The 26,004-nt window shown below is 40.4% G+C and overlaps 1 protein-coding gene across 6 annotated transcripts in view; it reads right to left on the bottom strand.

Moving 5' to 3' along the window:
* Positions 1-26,004, bottom strand: part of CC2D2A (coiled-coil and C2 domain containing 2A) — a 138,016-nt gene that overhangs the window by 62,144 nt on the left and 49,868 nt on the right. For all 6 annotated transcript variants that reach the window (XM_032632685.1, XM_032632689.1, XM_032632690.1 and 3 more), the window contains 5 exons: positions 19,457-19,666; positions 18,398-18,504; positions 13,418-13,558; positions 9,949-10,105; positions 8,742-8,977 (listed from right to left, as the gene is read on the bottom strand). In XM_032632685.1, coding sequence (XP_032488576.1) covers positions 8,742-8,977; positions 9,949-10,105; positions 13,418-13,558; positions 18,398-18,504; positions 19,457-19,666 — 851 coding nt within the window. The remainder of the gene's footprint in view (positions 1-8,741; positions 8,978-9,948; positions 10,106-13,417; positions 13,559-18,397; positions 18,505-19,456; positions 19,667-26,004) is intronic.

Here is a 26,004-nt window from a genome sequence, read left to right as displayed (position 1 = left end):
CATTGCGGCATGTCTCTTTTTGAATTATGGCTTTCTCAGGGGATATGCCCAGTAGTGGGATTGCTGGGTTGTATGGTAGTTCTATTTTTAGTTTTTTAAGGAATTTCCATACTGTTATCCATAGTGGCTGTATTGATTTACATTCCTACCAACAGTGCAAGAGGGTTCCCTTTCCTCCACAATCTCTCCAGCATTTATCGTTTGTAGATTTTTTGATGATGGCCATTCTGACTGGTGTGAAGTGATACCTCATTGTAGTTTTGATTTGCATTTCTCCAATGATTAGTGATGTTGAGCATTCTTTCATGTGTTTGTTGGCAATCTATATATCTTCTTTGGAGAAATATCTATCTAGATCTTCTGCCCATTTTTGGATTGGGTTGTTTGTTGTTTTGGTATTGAGCTGCATGAGCTTCTTGTAAATTTTGGAGATTACTCCTTTGTCAGCTGCTTCATTTGCAAATATTTTCTCCCATTCTGAGGGTTGTCTTTTCATCTTGCTTATGGTTTCCTTTGCTGTGCAAAAGTTTTAAGTTTCATTCGGTCCCATTTGTTTATTTTTGTTTTAATTTCCATTTCCCTAGGAGGTGGGTCAAAAAGGACCTTGCTGTGATTTATGTCATAGAGTATTCTGCCTATGTTTTCCTCTAAGAGTTTTATAGTGTCTGCCCTTACATTTAGGTCTTTAATCCATTTTGGGTTTATTTTTGTGTATGGTGTTAGGGAGTGTTCTAATTTCATTCTTTTACATGTAGCTGTTCAATTTTCCCAGCACCACTTATTGAAGACGCTGTCTTTTCTCCATTGTACATTCTTGTCTCTTTTATCAAAAATAAGGTGACCATATGTACATGGGTTTATCGCTGGGCTTTCTATCCTGTTCCATTGATCAATATTTCTGTTTTTGTGCCAGCACCATATTGTCTTGATTAATGTAGCTCTGTAGTATAGTCTGAAGTCCAGGAGCCTGATTCCTGCAGCTCCATTTTTCTTTCTCAAGATTGCTTTGGCTGTTCGGGGTCTTTTGTGTTTCCATACAAATTGTGAAATTTTTTGTTCTAGTTCTGTGAAAAATGCCATTGGTAGTTTCATAGGGACTGCATTGAATCTGTAGATTGCTTTGGGTGCATAGTCATCTTCACAATGTTGATTCTTCCAATCCAAGAAAGAGAGTGGTATATCTCTCCATCTATTTGTATCATCTTTAATTTCTTTCATCAGTGTCTTATAGTTTTCTGTATACTGGTCTTTTGTCTCCTTAGCTAGGTTAATTCCTGGGCAGTTTATTCTTTTTGTTGCAGTGGTAAATGGGAGTGTTTCCTTAATTTCTCTTTCAGATTTTTCACCATTACTGTATAGGAATGCAAGAGATTTCTGTGCATTAATGTTGTATCCCGCAACTTTACCAAATTCATTGATTAGCTCTAGTAGTTTTCTGGTAGCCTCTTTAGGATTCTCTATGTATGGTATCAAGTCATCTTCTGCAAACAGTGACAGCTTTACTTCTTTTCTGATTTGGATTCCTTTTATTTCTATTTCTTGTCTTTTTGCTGTGGCTAAAACTTCCAAAACTATGTTGAATAATAGTGGTGAGAGTGGGAAACCTTGTCTTGTTCCTGATCTTAGTGGAAATGCTTTCAGTTTTTCACCATTGAGAACGATGTTGCTTGTGGGTTTGTCATATATGGCCTTTATTATGTTGAGGTAAGTTCCCTCTATGCCTACTTTCTGGAGAGTTTTTATCATAAATGGATGTTGAATTTTGTCAAAGCTTTTTCTGCATCTATTGAGGTGATCATATGGTTTTACTCCTTCAATTTGTTAATATGGTCTATCACATTGATTGATTTGTGTATATTGAAGAATCCTTGCATCCCTGGGATAAACCCCACTTGATCATGGTGTATGATCCTTTTAATGTGCTGTTGGATTCTGTTTGCTAGTATTTGTTGAGGATTTTTGCATCTATGTTCATCAGTGATAATGGCCTGTAGTTTTCTTCCTTTGTGACATCTTTGTCTGGTTTTGGTATCAGGGTGATGATGGCCTCGTAGAATGAGTTTGGGAGTGTTCCTCCCACTGCTATATTTTGGAAGAGTTAGAGAAGGATAGGTGTTTGCTCTTCTCTAAATGTTTGATAAAATTCACCTGCGAACCCATCTGGTCCTGGGCTTTTGTTTGTTGGAAGATTTTAAATCACAGTTTCAATTCCATTGCTTGTGATTGGTCTGTTTATATTTTCTGTTTCTTCCTGGTTCAGTGTCAGAAAGTTGTGTTTTTCTAAGAATTTGTCCATTTCTTCCAGGTTGTCCATTTTATTGGCATATAGTTGCTTGTAGTAATCTCTCATGATCCTATGTATTTCTGCAGTGTCAGCTGTCACTTCTTTTCATTTCTAATTCTGTTGATTTGAGTCTTCTCCCTTTTTTTCTTGATGAGTCTGAATAATGGTTTATCAATTTTGTTTATCTTCTCAAATAACCAGCTTTTAGATTTATTGATCTTTACTATTGTTTCCTTCATTTCTTTTTCATTTATTTCTGATCTGATCTTTATTATTTCTTTTCTTCTGCTAACTTTTGAGCTTTTCTATTCTTCTTTCTCTAATTGCTTTAGGTGTAAGGTTAGATTGTTTATTTGAGATGTTTCTTGTTTCTTGAGGTAGGATTGTATTGCTATAAACTTCCCTCTTAGAACTGCTTTTGCCACATCCCATAGGTTTTGGATCATCGTGTTTTCATTGTCATTTGTTTCTAGGTATTTTTTGTTTTCCTCTTTGATTTCTTCAGTGATCTCTTACTTATTTAGTAGTGTATTGTTTTGCCTCCATGTGTTTGTATTTTTTACAGACTTTTTTCCTGTAATTGATATCTAGTCTCATAGCATTATGGTCAGAAAATATACTTGATATGATTTCAATTTTCTTAAATTTACCAAGGCTTGATTTGTGACCCAAGATATGATCTATCCTGGAGAATGTTCCATGAGCACTTGAGAAGAAAGTGTATTCTGTTGTTTTTGGATGGAATGTCCTAAAAATATCAATTAAGCCCATCTTGTTTAATGTATCATTTAAAGCTTGTGTTTCCTTATTTATTTTCATTTTGGATGATCTGTCGATTGGTGAAAGTTGGATTTTATAGTTCCCTACTATGAATGTGTTACTGTTGATTTCCCCTTTTATGGCTGTTAGCATTTGCCTTATGTATTGAGTTGCTCCTATGTTGGGTGCATAAATATTTACAATTGTTATGTCTTCTTCTTGGATTGATCCCTTGATCATTATGTAGTGTCCTTCTTTGTCTCTTGTAATTGTCTTTATTTTAAAGTCTATTTTGTATTATATGAGAACTGCTACTCCAGCTTTCGTCTGATTTCCATTTGCATGGAATATCTTTTTCCATCCCCTCACTTTCAGTCTGTGTGTGTCCCTAGGTCTGAAGGGGGTGTCTTGTAGACAGCATATATACAGGTCTTGTTTTTGTATCCATTCAACCAGTCTATGTCTTTTGGTTGGAGCATTTAATCCACTTACATTTAAGGTAGTAATCGAAATGTATGTTCCTGTTACCATTTTCTTAATTGTTTTTGTTTCATTACTGTAGGTCTTTTCCTTCTCTTGTGTTTCCTTCCTAGAGAAGTTCCTTTAGCATTTGTTGTAAAGCTGGTTTGGTGGTGCTGAATTCTCTTAGCTTTTGCTTGTCTGTAAAGGTTTTAATTTGTCTGTCAAATCTGAATGAGATAGAGTAGGATAATCTTGGTTGTACGTTTTTCCCTTTCATCACTTTAAATATGTCCTGCCACTCCCTTCTGGCTTGCAGAGTTTCTGCTGAAAGATCAGCTGTTAACCTTATGGGGATTCCCTTGCATGTTGTTTGTTGTTTTTCCCTTGCTGCTTTTAATATTTTTTCTTTGTATTTAATTTTTGATAGTTTAATTAATATGTGTCTTCGTGTGTTTCTCCATGGATTTGTCCTGTATGAGACTCTCTGTGTTTCCTGGACTTGATTGACTATTTCCTTTCTCATATTAGGGAAGTTTTCCACTATAATCTCTTCAAATATTTTCTCAGTCCCTTTCTTTTTCTCTTCTTCTTCTGGGACCCCTATATTGCAAATGTTTGTGTGTTTAATGTTGTCCCAGATGTCTCTGAGATTGTCCTGAATTCTTTTCATTCTTTTTTCTTTATTCTGCTCTGTGGTAGTTATTTCCAGTATTTTATCTTCCAGGTCACTTATCCTTTCTTCTGCCTCAGTTATTCTTCTATTGATTCCTTCTAGAGAATTATTAATTTCATTTATTGTGTTGTTCCCCATTGTTTGCTTGCTCTTTAGTTCTTTTAGGTCCTTGTTACACGTTTCTTGTATTTTCTCCATTCTATTTCCAAGATTTTGGCTCATCTTTACTATCATTACTCTGAATTCTTTTTCAGGTAGACTGCTTATTTCCTCTTCATTTTTTTGGTCTGGTAGGCTTTTACCTTGCTTCTTCATCTACTGGGTTTTTCTCTGTCTTCTCATTTTGCTTAACTTACTGTGTTTGGGGTCACCTATTCTCAGGGCAGGTCATAGTTCCCATTGTTTTTGGTGTCTGCTCTCAGTGGCTAAGGTTGGTTCAGTGGGTTGTGTAGGCTTCCTGGTGGAGGGGACTGGTGCCTGTGTTCTGGTGGATGAGGCTGGATCTTGTCTTTCTGGTGGGCAGGACTGCATCCGGTGGTGTGTTTTGGGGTGTCTGTGACCTTATTATGCTTTTAGGCAGCCTCTCTGCTAAAGGGGGGGGGTTGTGTTCCTGTCTTGCTAGTTGTCTGGTATAGGGTGTCAAGCACTGTAGCTTGCTGGTCATTGAGTGGAGCTGGGTCTTAGCATTGAGATGGTGATCTCTGGGAGAGCTTTTGCCGTTTGATATTACATGGAGCCAGGTGTTCTCTGATGGACCAATGTCCTGAACTCGGCTTTCCCAACTCAGAGGAACAGGCCTGACACCCGGCCGGAGCACCAAGACCCTGTCTGCCACATGGCTTAGAAGTAAATGGAAAAAAAGAAGAAACAAGGAATGAAATAAATAAAATAAAATAAAATAAAAAGTTATTAAAGTAAAAAATTAAAAAGTAATAAAAAAGAGAAAAAATGAAAGAAAGAAAAAACAGAGCAACCAAACCAAAAAGCAAATCCACCAATGATAACAAGTGCTAAAAACTATACTAAAAAAATAAAAAAGGACAGACAGAACCCTAGACAAATGGTAAAAACAAACCTATACAGACAATATCACACAAAGAAGCGTACACATCTCACAAAAAGAGAAAAAGGAAAAAATATATATAAAAAAAAAAAGGAAGGGAGCAACCAAATCAATAAACAAATCTACCAGTGATAATAAGCTCTAAATACTAAACTAAAATAAACACAAAACCAGAAACAAATTAGATGCAGAACACAAACCCCAAGTCTACAGCTGCTCCCAAAGTCCACCGTCTCAATTTTGCAATGATTCATTATCTATTCAGGTATTCCAGAGATGCAGGGTACATTAGGTTGACTGTGGAGATTTAATCTGCTGCTTCTGAGGCTGTTGGGAGAAATTTCCCTTTCTCTTCTTTGTTCACACAGCTCCTGGGGTTCATCTTTGCATTTGGCCCCAAATTTAAATGTTGGCCTTTGCTTGTAGGTCGCCTGAGGGCGTCTGTTCTTCACCCAGACAGGAGGGGGTTAAAGGAGTGGCTGATTTGGAAGCTCTGGCTCACTCAGGCCGGGGGGAGGGAGGGGTATGGATGCCGGGCGAGCCTGCGGCGGCGGCAGAGGCCGGTGTGACATTGCAACAGCCTGAAGTGTGCCCTGTGTTCTCCTGGGGAAGTTGTCCCTGGATCATAGGACACTGGTAGTGGCGGGCTGCACAGGCTCCCGGGAGAGGAGGTGTGGATAGTGACCTGTGCTTGCACACAGGCTTCTTGGTGGCTGCAGCAGCAGCCTTAGCGTCTCATGCCCGTCTCTGGTGTCCGCGCTGGTAGCCATGGCTTGCACCCATCTCTGGAGCTCGTTTAGGTGGTGCTCTGAATCCCCTCTCCTCACGCACCCCGAAACAATGGTCTCTTGCCTCTTAGGCAGTTCCAGACTTTTTCCCGGACTCCCTTCTGGCTAGATGTGGCGCACTAGCCCCCTTCAGGCTGTGTTCAGGCAGCCAACCCCAGTCCTGTCCGTGGTATCTGACCTCCGAAGCCCGAGCCTCAGATCCCAGCCCCCATCTGCCCCAGTGGGTGAGCAGACAAGCCTCTCAGGCTGGTGAGTGCTGGTCGGCACCGATCCTCTGTGCGGGAATCTCTCCGCTTTGCCCTCCGCACCCCTGTGGCTGCACTCTCTTCTGTGGCTCTGAAGCTTCCCCCCCGCCACCCCCATCTCCACCAGTGAAGGGGCTTCCTAGTGTGTGGAAACCTTTCCTCCTTCACAGCTCCCTCCCAGAGGTGCAGGTCCTGTCCCTGTTCTTTTGTCTCTGTTTTTTCTTTCGCCCTACCCAGGTATGTGTGGAGTTTCTTGCCTTTTGGGAAGTCTGAGGTCTTCTGCCAGCGTTCAGTAGGTGTTCTGTAGGAGTTGTTCCACATGTAGATGTATTTCTGATGTGTTTGTGGGGAGGAAGGTGATCTCCACATTTTACTCCTCTGCCATTTTGAAGGTCCCTCGAAGCATATCATTCTTATAGCCACGAAGTTAAAAAAATCAAAACCTTCAAGAGCGGTCTTTAATTTTATTGTACATATTTGCAGAGATGCCCACTACAAATTCCAGTTATTGGTTAAGCCAATAGCAACTCAAATTTGTTAAGGAAATTTAAAGGTTAGAACATAAAAATCTAAAACACGCTCAGGGTTTTTTGGGTTGTAGTTGTTTTTTTTTTTTATATTATGATGTATAGACACAACATAACACTTCTCATTGTAACTATTTTTAAGTATATATCATTCAGTGGCATTAAGTACATTCACAGTGTTGTGCAACCAACACCACCATCCTTCTCTAGAATGTTTTCATCATCTCAAATAGAAATTCTGTACTCATTAAATTGAGTGGGTAGTTTTAACTTTCTACCTCTCCATAATTTAGGCCCATCCCAGGCATGAAATTGCTCAGTTGACTTGAATTTTTTTTTTTCTATAAAAGACACTTAATAACAAATCTTGAGAAATATCCAAGACCCCCAAAGACTTCACTCAGGGTTTTTTAAAGGCTTATTCCCAATACTGCAACCTCATGCCACCAACAGACCTAAAACAGACTGTCTTCTGCGTGGCCCCCTTTGACCTGATGGCCTGATGAAGAGGGTGGCTTATAATCATTGGCTTGGGGCAATCTGGTTTATAGTCCCCAAGCCTAGTGAAAACTCAGAAACTTCAGACTGAGGTATACATTCTTGGTCAAAATGGGACTCACCATAAAGGACTGTAAAATCAAGCCTCAATTTTCCCTTTAAAAAACGTGCTCAAAATCACATATTTTGAATGTTCATAACAAAGTTATACGGTATGGTATTTGTGGCCTGAAAGTAGCTAATTTAGTGCTGGGGAACAGTTTACTTATGTATAGCATCTGAATGCTACGAAGTTGAGAGAACACATGAAAATGCACAGGAAGCTACAGTGTAAAAGTAAGTTATTAGCATATTAATAGAAGTTTGAAACTAAGAAGATTGTGGGGTCTTATAAAGACATCCTGGTTAACCCCTGCATCCTAATATCTCCGATGCTGACTTCTCACTTTCTATGGTGGAGTAGTGAAGATTCAAGTCTGAGATATTCCCTGTGTTCATGATAGGTCTTCTGGGTACTGGAGTATTAGGCCTGGGATCTGGTGGTAATAATTATTTCAATATATTTCCTTTAATAGATAACAGTATAGTTTAACATGCATCAGAATCACCTGGAAACCTTGTGAAAACACAGTTTTCTGGGCCCTAACCCAGAATTTCTGATTCAGCAGGTCTCAGTAGAACCTGAGAATTTCCAACAAGTTCTCCAGGGATGCTGATGGTGCTGGTCCTGGGGTTACACTTTGAGACCCATCTCTGTAAAGTATAGGAAAGAAATAAATAGCAAACTTAAAATATTTTTATTAACTTATAAATTTCTAAAAAAAGGACGAACATATATATGTGTGTTTATGAACTTATTATATGTATAGATTTATAAACGTTATATAACTTTTAGGGATCACATACAAATGACTAGAGATGTAATTCTACCAGATCTGGAGGGCCTCAGATGGCCTCAGATGGCCTTGACTTTATCTCAAACTATAGGGAATATCCACAATTCCTTTGGGAGGCTCTGTGAGGCCTTCAAAGACAGCAGCTGGCCTAGGAGCAGCTGAAATCAAGGGCCAAGGAGAGATCTGGGTGTCTGTGCCAGGGACAGGGGGTGTGCCAGCAGTGGACAAAAAAGACACACTGAGGTTACAGATAAAGGCTCCAAACCAGAAGCCATGCAGGCAGGCACTGTGCAGAGTGTCCTCTACAGGCAGCTTCCAGTAATGAGCTCCTGAGTGGCCAATGGTGATGCGTTGCGTGGGTGAACCATATGAAATCACCAAAATCTGGACAAATACCTGCAATTTCATATCGTCCAACCTAATAAATATCTACAGAGACTTCATGATTCTCCTGATCATTCCATGTCAGTCAGGAGATGTACATTCCACATGGTGCAGTGTGTGTGTCACATGTCAACCTCATTCATGTTTGGAGCATCTGCTCACCTGGGACACTGGTCGTTGGGTGTCACATTCCCTGCGAGGCTCAACTCTGGGACCAGCGTGGGCTCCCCGGGCCTCCTCCGGCTCTGGGCTGCTCTCTCCCTCACCTGTTGCTCTATCACAGCCCGATCTGTGGGCTCTGGAGGGACGGGTTTCACAGGCTCCTCCCCGGGATCTGACTCCTTCATCTCATCAGGACGTTCTTCGACTGCTTGTTTGTTTTTCTTCTTTTTGGCCCTCTGTTGGGTAAGAGGCAACCTTATGTCAGGAATTTTGGAATTTCTTTGAAAAGCATAGTCTTCAGAATCAGATAGACGTGGATGCAAACCCAGCTCCACCTCAACCAGCTGTGTGCACTCAGGCAGCTCACTAAGCCATTTGACCTCTCCATGCCTCAGTTTTCTCGTCTACAAAGTGGGAACAATTATAGGAAACTTTTTCCAGGTCTCTTGAAATGAGGTAATGTCTGGAAAGAACGTATCACAGTGCCTGGTCCCTAGAGAGAGCTTAAAAAAGTTAACTATTCATCTGCTCATTAGTATTGGTTCTAAAGACCAAGGATACATCTCTTTTTGGCTGCACACGCAGCATGCGGGAGTTCCCCAACCAGGAATCGAACCTGTACCCCCTACGGTGGAAGCACAGAGTCTTAACCACTGGACCACCAGGGAAGTCCCAAGGATACATCTTGAAATTAAAATAAAGCTTGTGAATACAACTGACACTGCAGATCACCCTGATCTATTACTTATTGTCCCTGGATTACTTATTACTTATTGTCCCAGTTTTGCAAGGTCATATGTATAAAGTTATATAATTTTCTGGGGGAAGCCCAGAAGCACCAATACCCTACATTAGATAGGGCAAGCCACGTAAAATAGTAAAATACGTATCACAGAGCTTGACAGGCACATGAGCGATTACCAGGTTATTGCTGGTTCATTCAAACAGCCACAGGATGATACAGAGAACTGTTTTTGGAAAAAACTTTCTCTGGTATCAGCAGGCTGGGTGGCTTTTTCAACAAGTGCATTAATCAGTTCATTCTCTCATCCTTTTGTCCCCTAGCGAGGGGGCTGGGAGGGAGACAGAGCACAGCAGGCAGGGGACCCCAGTCTGCGTGCCCAGTTTCCCTCCTCCTGTCTCAAGGTGCCTCTACCCAGACCCTTCCTGTCCCCCAGGTCAGCTCTGTTCAAGGCTGTTTACAGACCTGGGCTTTCTTCCAGGCTTTCCACCGCTGCTGTGCACTTCTGTATTCCTCCATCTTCTGTTCGTACTCTTCCATGTGCTCTTCCAACAATTCACTTATCTCAGCCTGAATTTCTGCTTCATATGCTTCTTCATCAGCTTTCTGGTCAACTTTTTCCCTTTAAAATAATTTATAGCACCTTAGTTATTTCTTGAAATTAAGTGATAGAGTAAAAATAGCAGCAAATACCTGTATCGGGCTTGCTCTGTGGCAGCTCCTCTCCTAAAAGCTTTGCACAGGTGAGCTCACAACCGTGTGAGGCAGATACTGTTACCTTCAGCATTTTATACACTAGGAGACTTCAGCACAGAGAGGTTAAGTAACTTTCCCAAGAACACACAGCTGGTGAATGGAAGAGCTGGAATATGAGCCCAATCTATTTACACTAAGCCACAAAGCCACGCTGGGTTAGATGATCCAGATGGCACCCTGACACAGTGCCTGCAAATTCTCAGCTGACAGAGGCAGCAGTTTCATTGTAGTTACTTTAATTCTTCCCGTCTCTGAGGAACCCCTTCATTATGCTGCTACCAAATCCCTGAAGCTACTTTTTTGACTTTGAATTGACAATTTGAATTTTTCTTTGATGATTCTGCTGACAGTGCATTAACGTTCAGCCTGACCCAGAGCAGTGCTTCCCGCAGTGTGTTCTGTAGAGTTCTGGTTCTATGAGGTGCCCTACAAAAAAAAAAAGGGTGCTGTGGCCAAATCAACACGAGATTGAACAAATGTGAAGTTTCCACGTTGCTTTGTGAAGGGCTTTGCAGAGCCCTTACATGCGGATGGGCAGTGTGACTCCCCAGGAGGGTGGGGGAGGGCAAGCATGGTATCCAGCACATCCCACCCAGCACTTCAGAGTTGTTTCAACCCATCCCCTGTGCTTATCTCCTAATGCGATCAGTATGGTCTGGCCTGCAGGTTCTGCCCTCTTAAAGTTCCAGCTCCTTTTTAGAGAAAGTTAGTCAAGCGCCTAGAGCTGACCAACGTTTGCATATGTACACGTGTGGCCTGGTGGGTTAGCAGTTAACAGGCCCCCAAGGCGCAGACTCTTACAAAGCTACTACTGAAGAAATCACTTGGGAAACACCTGAAATTTATAAACATCAGAGAAATTTGGCCCCCAAGTTATGTTCCGTCTCTGATATACATTCATTCGCTTTCCTCCTTGTTAATCAGAGGCATGAATAAACTAGTTGAAATTTAAATATTTTTGCAGGAAGAAATAATGCTGTATCGTAAGGTAGCTAGATGAATCAAGAATGTGAAGAAAGGGCACTTCAAAAGAATTTAGGACACAGCTACTTGTGGGTGGAAGGGATGTGAAGTATCAAAAAAAGGAAGTTTGTAACCTAGAGATGACCTTAACGGTAAATTTCCTATAAATTTTTGTTTATCCTAAACTTAAGGAAGGAAGGAGAAAACAATCTTGTGACTATTTATGTTCTGCTTCTGGATGGAAGGGATGGCCTGGAAGATGGAATATGGAAGCCAAAACACTGGGATTTCTGGAAGACATCCACGATTTCTGTGGGACAGACTAACTGAACTTGTTTTTATATTATATTATATATTTTATATTAATTGAGCAGATACTACGTGGCAGGTGTGCTGTCTGGGACCAGATACCCAGTGGTGACAAGATCCCTGCCCTCATAAAGCACAGTCTTGTGTTTGTCCTGGAAACTGCAGAATGTTTTCTCAGTTTTATGATAATTACAACCCCCCAGCATCACAATTTGCGACTATCTTTGGCTAAAAACTGACTGTTTTCAAAGCACAGTATCAGATAATTGCCCTCATATGTCACTTTTCACGTAGATGTATGGGCACATCACTTATGCAGATGAAACAAACAGGAAGGGACCAAAACCAGCAGCAGAGATGCTCTTGAATTAATATGCAGAACATGGTTTTGTTGTGATAACAGTACTCTTAATTATGTACCAAAGTCTAGTCAGTTCAGCTGCATAAATATTATCCAAGCATACTTTCTCCACACCACACACAAAGATCAATTCCAAATAGATTAAAGGTGAATTTGAAAGATTAATCTTCATTAATATGAAGATTACAGGAGACAATATAGTAGTATATCTACTTGATTCAGGGGAAGGATTTCTTCAAACAAAAAGCACTGATCAGAAAAGAAAAGACTAATATATTCTATCTCTTTAAAATTAAGAATTACCATTCTTCAAAAAGCAGCAAACTACTAAAAAGACAACTACAGAAGATTTCTGCAACACACGTCGACAAAGGTCTCATGTTCAGGATATATACCAAACTTCTACAAATTATGGAAAAGATAAAAGGACAAACAATCCAGTTCAAAAATTGGCAAAGTCTTGAACAGACACTTTGAAAAAGAGGAATTCAAAATGGCCAATTCATGCATAAGAAATATAAATTAAAACATGCCATCAGATTGGCAAAATGTTAATATTTGACAACATCAGGTGATTTGGCTGATATGGGTGACATGGACCCATGGGAACACTGGTCGAACTGAAAGTCAGCACAAACACTCTGGAAAAGTGTCTGCAACCAGCATATAAGTATTTGGAGAAGCACATCTCCTAAGACTCGACAATTCCACTTCCAGGTATATTTCTGGAAAACTTAGGCACATGTACCCTAAAAAGACACATACAAAAACATCTATAGAAGTGCTGTCTGATTTTATTGTCTGTGTCCCCTTCACTCCCAAACCGGAAGCTCTGGGAGGAAAGAGATGATGTTTATCTCCTTCATCAGTGTAGCTCAAGAGTCTAGCACAATGCATGACAGAGTGGGCACTTAAGAAATGATGAATTGTACTTGAAAACTGAGTAACATTTTTATAACAATTTTGAGAAATAAAATTCATTCTTTTAAAATGTAAAAAAAAAAAAGAAGTGCTGTCTATAACAGCTGAAAAATGGAATCAACTCAAATGTCCATCAACAGTAAAATAGACAAATTTTGTTATATTCATATAATGAAGTGTTATAAAGCAAAGAGAATTAACTACAACTGTGTGCCGAAAAGGAGATGAATCTCCAGTGGTATTGAAGAAAAGAAACAGGTGTGTGTTCACTAAAGCATACACACAATATACTTTCACTTATGGAAAAGTCAGATACAGGCAATATTAGACTAAGTGTTAGAGATTACACATAGATGGCAAAGCTATTAACTAAAAGCAAGGAAACACTGGTCATAAAAGTCCAGAAAATGGTTACTTCTGGGACGGAGGAGATGTAATTGGGGTTAGGAGCATGGGGGATGCTCAGATACTAGTAATGTTCTAGCTCTTAACTTGGGGAGTTGCACATGGTTATTCATTTGTAATTATTATTTTAAAAATTATTTTAAAAATTGCATCTATGTTTAATACATTTTCCCCTATGCATGATATAACCCAATAAAACAATTTTTGAAAAAAGCCTACTTTCTCAAAACAAGTTTCAAGGGTGTATTTGTAAACCTCTGGAACTCTCGAAGGGATTTCATCTCTTTCCAGACTTTTATGATGGCCTTAAGCAATGTTCGATCTTTTTCTTGTTCAGCATCACGCAGTTTTCTTGTTTGCCTACAAGATATAATACATGGATATATATTTAAAAGTTATTTAGATGTGTTTGCAAATTAGGAAAAGCAACTAATAATGCTATAGTGATTGTATAGTTAATTTCACAGCTACGATATTTCTTTAGTACTAGAAAACCAAAAATATGAATGCAAATTTGAAGTCAGTAGGATGCTGGTCTATTTTTATAGGTTATTTGATTTTGTTTTCTCTAGTAGAATCTGACTCCAATTAAACTAAATTACCGTTTAAAATTCTCATTAATACTGTGCAATCTTAAACAGCCACTTTTGAAGTTATGAAAATAAGGGGCCCAGTAAACGTAGTTCTCATGGACTAATCTATGATAAACAGGAAAGTATGTTGCTGTCCCAGTTAATAAGTATATTAAAGTCTGCCTGTGTTAACACTAATCACCAGTCCTACGTTTAGGAGATGAAGTAATGTTACTACATCCCTTGGTGAGTTTTCAGTGCTGACTAGATTAGCGATATTTTTGGCTTGCTTTGAAGAGGCTTCTTTTGAAAATGCTTTCATTGTGATTGATATTATTTAAAGTGTTTGGGAATTATTTACTGCCTTACTTTAAGCCCCCTCTACAAATAATAGCCAAGTCCAGAGCCCAAATGTACTCTATTATGCCATTAGTTAGTTAATTAATTAGATTTTTTTTTTCTTGGGCAAGTATCAGGTGTCATTCCAGGGGATTCAGAAGTGTTCCTAAGAGATAGTAGGTGTCTCTGTTCTCAGGGAGTTTATAGCTTGGCTCAGGAGACAGACGCATAGATAAATGACTGACAGAGTGCCCCAGGGAACCATAGCCACAGTGTTTCATGAATCATCACCTCCTGAACTCCAGAAGGAAGGCCTGTGTCTGGAAGTTGGTTGTACTTGTGATGACTTAGTCTGGAGATGGTGCAGAGAAACACAGAGGTCTAGGTTTCTGATCATTCAGTTGGTGTCATGGAAAAGGAAGCTGGTAGAAGCTGATGGCCAGTTAGTGGCTGGGTAGCCAAGATTTGGGACTCTCGGAAGACCTTAGAAAAGCTAGGAGGCAATGAACTAGAATAAGAAACATTCTTCTTGAGGAGCAGTAAAGCATTCTGGTTAAGGGCACAGATGTGGGAAACAAGATACCCAGATTTAAATCCTGGTTCTAGCCGGCCTTGGGCAAACTATTTACTTCTCCATGCCTTATCTGTAAGTAGAGATGATAACAGAATTTATTTCACAGGGTTGTTGGGAGGAGTAAACGAGTTAATTAATACTAGAATCATGTCTGACATCTGGTAAGTGGTCCACAAATATTATCTGTCATTACCTAGTGGTCTGTTCTTCTCTTATGCCTTTAGCAGCTATCTCCCCGGCCTCCTTTAAAAAAAACTGCAATATAAAATTATTTTACTGAGTTATATGACACCTTAAGCCTTTCTGATATATTTTCTACTTCCTTTTTTAGTCCCTGACAAGATAGTTTCTCAGAAATGCTAAAAAGAACGCTTAGCAAGTAAAATTTGACCTATGAGCTAGAGAAGCAAAGAATCACGAAAGAATATTTAATTACAGATTGTTGCCAGACTATGGAGGAAGAGGAAAAGGCAACTATGATTAGGGAGCTGGGTAACACTTTTCTTTTTCTTTTTCTTTTTTTAAATCTATTTATTTATTTTTGTCTGTGTTGGGTCTTAGCTTCTGTACGAGGGCTTTCTCTAGTTGTGGCGAGCGGGGGCCACTCTTCATCACGGTGCACGGGCCTCTCACCATCGTGGCCTCTCTTGTTGCGGAGCACAAGCTCCAGACGCGCAGGCTCAAGTAGCCGTGGCTCACGGGCCCAGTTGCTCCGCGGCATGTGGGATCTTCCCAGACCAAGGCTCGAACCCGTGTCCCCTGCATAGGCAGGCAGATTCTCAACCACTGCGCCACCAGGGACACCCAAGGGTAACACTTTTCTGAAGCCTGATGTAGATGGGGTCTGGAGTGTGGAAAGGAGTCCAGCCCAGAGGTGAAACTTTGGGCGCCACATTGGCATCTAGATGATATTTAAAACCACAGGACTGGATTCATCTCAGGAGAAAATGCAGATTAACAAAAGATTAAAAACAAAAAAATCCTGGGAGGAACTCTGAACATTTAGAAGCTGGGCAAAGAAGGAAGATTAGGCAAAGGATAGTGGGAAGGACAGGTGGCCGAAGAGGGGTGAGGGCATCTGAGAGAGGGTGGTGTGTGGCACCCTGTGGGGACAGCGCCCAATGCCAAGTACCAAGGGGCCTGAGAGGTCCCCTTCTGCTTAGCAACACGGAGGTTCCCCAGGACTGTGGCAAGATCAGCCTCAGGGCAAAGGTGGGCGCAGGAAAGAGGCTAGACTGGACAGTGAAGGGGAGGGGAGGGAGTAGAGACAGCAGTACTTACCAAATTTACATTTAAAATACTTATTAGTAAATACTTGCCAGAAGTTTGGCTGTGAAGGGAAATACGGGGATAAAGTGGTTGCTGGATGGGGATCTGAGATCCTAGACTTGTTATTTGTTCAAGATTGAGCATATGTGAGGGTGAAGATCCAGGAGAGGGTTAAATAAAGTGTTCCCCTGTATTGCACGAACACCCATGTTTCCTTTCTTAATACAGCCTGGTTCCAGTGCAGAGGATGAGCAATGTGGTCATGATGCCGCTTACGGAAAATAAGATGGAAAATGCGTCACTGGCTGAGGTTAGCTGCCCCAACCTGGGACCTATCAGATACCCAGGGGTGGGCTCCAAGGCAGCTGGCTCATTAGCAGCTCCCAGGGGGCTGCAGGGAACAGGTCCGCTTGATGAGATATCCAGGAACAGACCATCTGCTTAGAATTTGCTTTTCCACCATGTGAAAAGTCAGTAAAGGACTAAAATCCACTCTTTCACTGCATCAGAAATGCTGAATCTCAGTGGTTTCCCATCTCCAGGGGTGGCAGGATGTTTGCAATGGGTCTGCGATCCATGGGTTCACCTGGCATGGTCTGTAGGACTCACACACGATTCTGCTACTGTTTCTCAAATACTGATTAATAAATGCAATTCCATATCAAACCTTCATTGTATCCAGAGTAGCTTTTTGTCACTTTTTCTTACTCAGTGTATACTAAAACAAAAATTACTTTCACGAGGAGGAGGCAATGTGCTTTTCTTTTAACATAAATAAGAATTTTCATTTTTAAACATACTCCTCACACTTTTACAACTATAGTATATAGTATAGTGACTATAGTATATAGTATAGTGAAAATCACTAATTTTCACTTTGGTAGGAGAATTTCCAACTCAAGGACAGATTGTGAGGAGAGAAGTATACATTTAAATTCCTTGAATAGATAACTGATAAGGACCTACTGGATAGCACAGGGAACTCTACTTAATACTCTGTAATGATCTATATGGGAAAACAATCTGAAAAAGAGTGGATATATGTATATGTGTAACTGATGCACTTTGCTGTACAGCAGAAAATAACACGACATTGTAAATCAACTATACTCCAATAAAAATTAAAAAAGATAAACCCCTTGATTTATTAATTCCTGTTCTAAGAATTTATTCTGTGGAAATACTTATACAGGTACACAAATATATACATATAGGAGTGTTAGAGTACAATTTAAAGTAATAAAAAATAGGAATAATACAAACACCTATTAATGGGGAATGTAAAATCTATATAAATGTCAGCTCTTAAACAATGATATAGACCTAGATGTACTATGATAGGAAAAGGTCTCAGATGCATTTTACATAAAAAAGCAAGTTGCAAGGTGGTAAATGCAATGTGATTCTTTAAAAAAGTAAAATATATACACATAAACACATCTGTGTGTATATATATATATATATATATATATATATATACACATGTATATATATGTGGAAGAACTAGCAAAAAACTGTTACCCATGATTTTCCCTGAGAAATAGGACTCTAGAATAAATGTTCACATTCTATATTGTATGTTTCCTTATTGTTTGGCAATGATCAGGGTTTTAATTTTTGAATTTTAATTATGAAAAATTTCAAGATATAGAAGAGCACATATAATAAATAATATGACACTTACTAACATTTTTTCCCATTTACTCAGAATTTTTGTTTGTTTGTTTTGCAATGTTAGAGTTCCATTTGAAGACCTCTCCATTCCATCCCCTTCTCTCCCTCCCTGGAGGAAGAAACTGGCACGTGTGTCTTTTCCGTCTGTATGTAACACACATGTGCGTACCTGGAACACATGAGTATTGTTTCACATGTTCTTTAGGGCTTGTGACCTGTATCACACAGCAAGTCTCCTCTTACAACTGATTTTTTTATTCAACACTATTTTATCCATGATATACGCAGATCTAATTCGGTCCTTCTAACTGTGGGAGGGACGTTCATTTAAAGATTGAAGCAGATGGGTTCATTCTGGTGTGGGGTTATCTCTAGCTTCTTACTCTCGTAAGTGATGCTGTGGAATGCTTGCACACATGTCCGGTGCACATGCGCACACAGCTCCTTGGAGTACATGTGTCTGAAGCAGAATTGCCAGGTCCTAGTCTGCTGGCATTTTCAACTCCTTGCTCGTCTCTGGACAGGCTGCTGTCTGAAGTGGTGGCTGTAGCAATATTTGTTTACACTAGCAGAGTGTGCAAGTTACCCTATTCCCCCTGTGCGCCCTCCCGTCTTCATTCATTTCTTGGACTTAAATTTGGTGATAATATGATCGACATATATCGTTATTTCATTTGGCTTAATGTATTCAGTGCATGCAGAAAAACTCTGAAAAAATAAACTCTCAATGTGTACAGGGGAAAAAAAGCAGTAGTTATAGATTTTACTCACCGAATTTCAGATTTATACTCATTGATGGTTTTTTGGGTTGTTTCAAGAGACTTAGGAGTTTTTGCTGGATTAAGGCCCATCTGAACAGCATTTCTTAGAGCTTGGAGCTAGAAAAGATATGGATACAAGATCTGAGTTAGAAGCTCTACTCCTTACTACAAGTGATGTGCTTGGACCCACCCACTTCTCCAGGGCAAAATGATGTCAGCAACCTGTGAAGGGATGTGCAAGCGTCCAGCCATCTCCATGCTTTCACTGAAGTGAATTTTGACAGAGAGCTATTGCTTCTATTAAAAAAAAAAAAAAAAAAGGAATAATAAAGAACTGTGTGTGTCCATCCTTGTTCTGTGGCCCAGATCCAGCTGCTCATGACAGATGCTACTTTTACTGTCTCAGAAACAAGTTTTCTTTCAAGGTGGGGTGGGGGTCTCTCTGGGGCCTGGACATATAATGACATTCTTGTGATATAAAGAGAGCATAAAATTATAGACCTATAGGAGGAGATATTGTGGAGTTATCTCTTATTTGGGTAGTAAGGTTTTAAAGTCAGGGCAAAAGTTGTCTATAGTCAAAACCACCCATGGAGATTCCACGGGACAGTGTCACATCAGAAGTAAATCCAAAATAGACATCCAAGGATAGACATTTCCTTATGCATCAGTTGAAACAACTGACTTTTGTTTAGGTACCATGTATGGGTAAGTTACATATAACAATGAGAATGTCTCTAAGGACACAGAGATTCTCAGGGCATGAATGGTCTCATCATATGAGATCACATAAGCAAGACACAGCTACCCACTGCCGGTGGGCGAGATCCCTTGCTCTGTTTGCAGGAATCGTTCTTTCAACCAAGTGTGTGCCACTGAATTTGTACAGGTTAAATGTACATGGTCGTATCCTTTCTTTTGCCTCTAGGTAGGTCAACGCATCACATCCTAGACAGAGGGAACATGAAGGAAGCACACGAGCATTTGCTGCTAGAAGGTATTTTTGTTGTTTGGGCTCCTCAGGAGAACCAACCCCCTCAACAATTGGCATGGAAGAGATCACGGGTACCTTGTCGGTAAGAAATTGTGCCTTGTGTCTCTGGTGTCTTGCAAGGTACTGGTCATATAACTGGGCCAGTTTGGCTGCCAAAACATGCTCTCGGCTAAAACAGGGATGATGTGTGAAGATTAACCCCGAAATATCAATGTCCAGTTGGAAATTTCCAGGAGGGTCTCCAGATCCAATCAAATGCTGACTTCTGTGGATGTATTTTACTGCCTGCCAAAGAGAGCAGAGTGTAGGGGGAACACAGTTAAAGCACTTCCTAGATACTGATCTGATGTGCAATAGGAAAAGTCAGATGCAAAATATTTCCTACGCTAATCAAGCCAGGAGAACCTTGCTCCATTCCCTGTTCCCTGGGGTTTTAGGGGCCTGCCCTTTTCTGAACACTTGAAAAGTAAAATGAAGGACAAGGAGTGAGAAAAGAAATCATTTCAATCTTGCTTTCCTAGGTCTTTTAGGGTTTATCTCTACTGAGTCATAGCCCTAATCTTTGTCATGCGACTACCCCATTTCCTGGAAATCTTGGGCTTTGCAGCTGGTGACCTTGAAATTCTTTTAATGAGAGAAGCATAGATTCTAATCCAAACTGATCATTATTTGGATCATAGATATACTCTCCACGTGGAGAAGTTTTTAGTTTGTAGACAACAGCCAGAGACTAACATACTGAACTGAGCTTCAGGCTGGCACCTAGTTTTCCTGGGAAGAAGAAAGTCAGTCTGCAAAATAACAGAGGAAGAGATAGTTGGGGCAGCTGAGTGTGTAGAAAACAGGAGTGGAAATTTCCACTGGGACTTTCCTGGATCACTTGGTATACAGTGTGTCAGATAAATCTCTGTTTTTCTTCCTTAAACTCATCAAGATATTCGATGTTGATCACTGCTGCTCGTAGGTGAATCTAGTTTTGGAGGTTGCAGAGCTCCAAGGTGGGGAGGACACCTTTTTGATTTTGTGTCTTCATGTTCTCTCCTTGTCATAGACATTGACTACAGTCAGGATGTGGGGTTTGACACACTTCACTCCATCCTCCCCTTTGCAGAGAGGAGTTTTTGGAAGCTATTTATGTTATCTAGAAAAGATTATGTGGACCAAAGGTATTATTTATAAGTTATGAGGTAAATTGGAAGCTGCAAATATCCTAGTCAGAAGTGAAGCATCTATCCGATGTTAATTGCGGGTAACGTGTTCAGGAATCTCTTCATTTAATTCGTCTTCATGGTATTATGTAAAGATGCTGAACTGGGGTCAGAAGCCTTGGATTCTAGCTGGGGCTCCACCTCTAACTTGCTCTGGAACCTTGGGCAAGTCACTACACAGCTCCGTGCCTCTATCTCTTTATCGTACAAATGGGAGGCTGAGGAAAAAGATCCAGTTGGCATTTTGTAGGTCACTAGGCATCATATAAAGCACTTCACGCATATCACCTGGTTCATTCTGTTAGGGAACTGCTGGCCATTAGACAAGAGCCCATGCTTGGGCCCTGGAAGGGGTCCCCCTTCCTGCAACAATTCCGTAGAGATTTTTGGTTGTCTACAACATAGTGAGGCCTGTCTGCGAGCAGCAATAGATTGAAAAGGGAAAAATGGGGTGTGATCTTTATAACTTGGGGCAGGAAGGATGAAGTCTGAGATGTGCAGAGGGAGGGATGGAAACTGGAAGAGGGGGCTCCAGAGTTAGAATCCTACATCACAAGATCCTAACGTTCTCCCCATCAGACTAAGTATGGAAAACAGGTCACACTGTGTGTATGTACAAGTATACATGTCCAAAAATGTATTCTCATTTGTTATATAGTGTGATCTCCTTTTCAGTTACTATTAGTCATTGAAATAGTACCAGTAGTTGCACTTACAGTAAAGCATATACACATGAGTCTTCATTTACCAGTAAATTTGTTGTTGGGTTGTCTTGTTGCCTGCTTTGTACCAGTATTCACGAGTAAGGATATATGAGTATATTTCCTTTTAGACATTCAATTTCATACTTATTTTCCCTCAAATTAGTAGACAATTAATGTATATTTAGAACTTATGATTTCCTACAGGACGCCTGTACCCTATGTTTTATAAAAGAACAAGTTTTTTCTGTAAAATAACATTGTCTTTTTGATGAGAAGACCTATAGATTTTTTATTTTTTAAAAATGTTCTTGTAAACTGGGATGTGTTTACAAGTATGCTATGCTTGAATAAGAATGCATTGACTATACCTCAGTACCTTCCAAAATATGCTGAATTGAACCTCCATTTGGATTTACAGGGAGGAAAGCCCATCCCTACAGGGGTCATATTCCAATATTTTGTACCTTATGAAAGTCCTAATTTTGACATTAATATCCTTACACTTCACACCGCAACAATGGAGGCCCATCTCTTTTCTTTCATTCAAGCAAAAGTATCCAGTTATAACCTGCATTCGTGTTAGAGGCTTTTAATCTGCATGTGGTGACTCTGTGTCTTACTGTCACACTGACCACCTGGATGAATTTTAAAATTCCCACCTCACAAAGGTGTGTACCACTAAACATCAATCCACAGACCTGACGGAAAATTCCTCTCTAATTGTCTGGCTCCTGCTGGTCCTTGCTTTGCTGTTCCTCTTACCATGGGTTGCAGAGTTCTGAAGTCGCTCAGGGTGTGGCCCTCAGGTTCCATCTTGTACTCTTCTTGGTATGAGTAAGTAATGTCAGTAGTATGGTCCTAATGTTACCTAGGTCAGCTGTACTTTGTACCTCCTCCCCCAAATCTTCATTAGCCCATGTTTAAGTGATTGCTGCTGGTCTCTGCCTTCCGCTCAGCTCAACCAAGTGAAAAAGCTTCCAGGACTCCTGGTGGGCATTGGGTTAGACTGCTCAAAAGACCCCCAGCTCTCTTCCTATTAGGGAGAAAGACCCCTAGTCTCTTGTCTTTCTTTCTGTTGTATCTGTTTTCTTTTCTGAAAACTATCATGAAAACAGTACAAAACTTTCTCCTAAAAATAAATAATATTTACAAGGTATATTATTTTAATTTTGAAATTGATTTGATTCTTCAGTCTTCAGTGGAAAACTGAAAACGCAAACTATCAGAGGTGATGCACATGGGTTATCTGCTGATGTTCTCAGTGTGTTCAGAGTTGCTTGCCGATGGAGACAGAATTTTTAAGGTTGGACAGAAAAAGAACAATCATTGGTGGAATTAAAATAAAAGTTTCTATATTTGTCCTGGGAAAATAATAGCAACAGAACCTGAATCCAGCCCAGAGCCTGCAGTAGATTCTATAGCTGTTGTTCTGGTCTTCTCTGGGAAGATTTCTCGTTCTCCATCTTCTGGGTATGTCTCTAGGACATGAGGTTGGTGAGGGGGCATATGTCCCACTTAAAACTGACTAGTTTGTCCTTGGTGTTGATAATGTGAACCTTGGGGAAAGATATGATCCCTTTCCTCTGGAATTTCTAAGCTTAGGTTATCAAGGGTCCTAACACATGGAGAATTCTGGCCTGCCTACAACAGGAGAGAATGAGACCAGTCAACATTCAAGGAGAACCAGGAGAAAGAGAGGCAGAGAGACAGACCTGCTGGCACAGAGTCCCCGGTCCCAGAGTCCTAGTTCCTAAAGCCCCTCCTTCATGTTGTGATTTATCTCCAGATCCTTCCCAATTTTGTAAGCCACCAAGTTCTCTCTTTGCTTAAGCTAGTTTGCAGTGGGTTTCTGTCCCTTGCAACCCAAAGAGTGCTGACTACCGCAGTGCTCATTACACAGTAGGGGACCAATGCTTCTGTGAAAAATGGCTGAGAATAGTGGAAGGGGAAAGTGATAGTTTTATCATGTTGGGATTAACAAGGAGGTTGGAATTATGCTAAATTCCTTAGATTAGTGTGCAGTGTTGAAACAAGAGGAGGCAGCTACACATATGTCCCTGGGAATGCGTGTTGACTTCTAATCACTGTGCCTTTAACACTTGATGACATTTCTGTCTCCCCCCACTAGGCACAAAGTCTCTCTAAGGCCAAGTTTGAATGTTGCTACCTCTGAGTTTCCAGAGTTTAGCACAACTAAGAATATAGTAGACTCAGTTGAGGACGGAAAGAATTAAAAAGAAAAGAAGAAAGGCAGGAGGAAAGGTAGGATGGAAGGCAGGAGGAAGGAAGGAAGGAAGGAAGGAAGGAAGGAAGGATGGATGGAGGCTGTTGGAACAGCTTTCAGCAACCCTAAACTTACTTTGCTATTATGCTTAGGCAAACTACATAATATTGTTTATGTTTTACCTGCAATGTCTCATTTGGAATTTTCATTTTTCAGTTTTGGGTTAGTTACTTCTTACGAGGTATTAAATTGCAATCTTTCTCATTTGAGGTTTAACTTTGTTCTTTGCACAATATCTAATCTTTTTGCATTTCTCTATCTTTAATGGTCTCTAAAAAAGAATCCCAGTTTAGTAGCAGCAGAATATTTCGCTTTTAAAAACTACTTCTTTTCCCTCTGTAATTAAGGAAAATGTTCAAAGAAGGAGGGCTGAATACCAACTCCCTTCTAAATAAACCTCCTAATTTATCTAATAGGAGGACATACACTCCCTCATTTGAATTGGCAGTCTAATCAAAGAAGAGCCAGGCTTGACTCCCATCCAGGATGGGTTTGGTCAGTCCTGCTGGGTTAGCATCAGACCTGAGAGCTCTGAAGTGTAAATTCATCAAGCTCCATTAATGGCTCAAGGAATTGCCAATTCCTGATCTAGCACACCGACTTGGTTTTCCATCATTTAGTTGCCAGGATGAAGCCAGGCTCTAATAGGGCTACTGTTTTATAGGAGAGACAGCCGAGTTAAGGAGAGGAGTAGAAAACAAGGAATTTCTTCTAGATCCATTCGGCTCAACTAAGTCATTTAAATGATATTCAATTCACACTTTTACTGAGGCATTCCTACATGCCAGGCTTCCTGCCAAGTGCGAGGGTCAGAAGAGGAATAAAACAGTGTTTGCCCTTTGTTACTCTCAGGGTAGTGGAGGAAGGAGAGCGAAGATAGATTAATGATCTATGAATAAAACAATCACTGCCTGTTTATCTATTTCTCTGCTCCTGCATTGTGTCAAAACTCCCAGATATAAGGTATGTTTAGACATTAGACTGAAAATATAGGCCATATGCATTTAACACTGCTTCTTAAAGGCAAGCCTATTACATGGAACAGAGGGGAGAAAAAATGGGTTTTGGCATCAGACAGACCCGAATAAATGTAAGAAAAGGTGAAAGTTAGTAAATCAATAGAACTGTAAAAAATTAACTCTGAAAGAAACGCATTGTTGTTTGAATTCCTAGAAAGTTCCATAAACACATTAAAAAAAAAAAGACTGAGGTATACAAATCAACAGTGAAATTAATAGGCAACCTGTTATGGAGAAACAAAGAGGTAGGAATAACAAAGAGGTAGGAAACAAAGAGGGAGGAGAAACAAAGAGGTTATTCCTACCTCTTTATAACCTCTAATATAACCTTTGCTTCTTTCTTAGGCACGCTGACAGAGTCTCTATGCTTTGCTATGTTTGAAGCCTAACTTTCTATGAAATGACCTTGGAAGACTTCAGCCCCTTTAGATTTCTCCCTTCTCTAACTTTTGGTCTGTGATGCAGGATGACCAGCCCCTCGTAGTGGAACTATTATCTTCCTCTACTTTCCTGTTTCTGCCCACAAGATAGGAAGGTCTCCCCTCTCAAAAGTATTGGGAGGAAACTCTCTGTGCTCTCCCCACTCTCGCATCCCCACTGGCTCCTTCCCAAAAGAGAAGGAAGACTGCTTGATTAGAGAGTCAGCTGGAGCCCCAAATCCATTGGTCCAAATTCTTTGCTGGGCAGAGTAACCGGTGGCCTCTAACTGTCCCTTCTCAGCTCTCTCCCGAGAGCCTGCTCACTGGCCCCGTGGGTTCTCCACGGCAGTCCACGTGGTGAACTCATTGGGGCCCTTCTGTAGATGGGGGGACAGAACTCTTGGGAGATGGAGCCGGAAGCCCAATTGGTCTTGTGTCCAAGCAGCATTCTGCTGTCCAGCTTTATCCTTAGTTGCAGCTGAAACCTGCATCCCTCTCTGATTCCTGTGCATTTCCCAATTAGCTCAGAACTTCAAAAGGAGACATATAAGGCTAATCTTAATTGGCTCCCTCAAGATCCTACTCTCCACAGTAATTACTCTTCTATTTTCTAATTTTAACCCATAAGTTTTTGCTTCATTATATCAGTGTTTCTTGCTGAAATGGTTGGATGGATGAAGAGACAAGGTGATGGATTATTACGCATGCATAAGACGATATTGTCTGGATCACTAATTATATCATGTATCTTTGTCATATAAGCAAATAGATGATAAATCCCGCATGGACTAGGACTTCAGTTTATGCTTGTTTTGTAAACCTACTCCCAGGGTCACATTTCTGCACAAAGTAGTCACTCATTACTATTTGTCTGTAATAGCAATATTTTATAGAAATTCATTTTAAAAAAGTGCAAACAGATACATCACCTCAATACTCACAAAAATAGTATGAGGTAGAGATGATGAAGATTTTTCAATTAAGGAAAC

This window comes from Phocoena sinus, chromosome 5 (genome assembly GCF_008692025.1).
Source record: "Phocoena sinus isolate mPhoSin1 chromosome 5, mPhoSin1.pri, whole genome shotgun sequence".
NCBI lineage: Eukaryota > Metazoa > Chordata > Mammalia > Artiodactyla > Phocoenidae > Phocoena > Phocoena sinus.
Note: the sequence above shows the minus strand (reverse complement) of the source record. Positions and strands in the feature narration are given on the sequence as shown.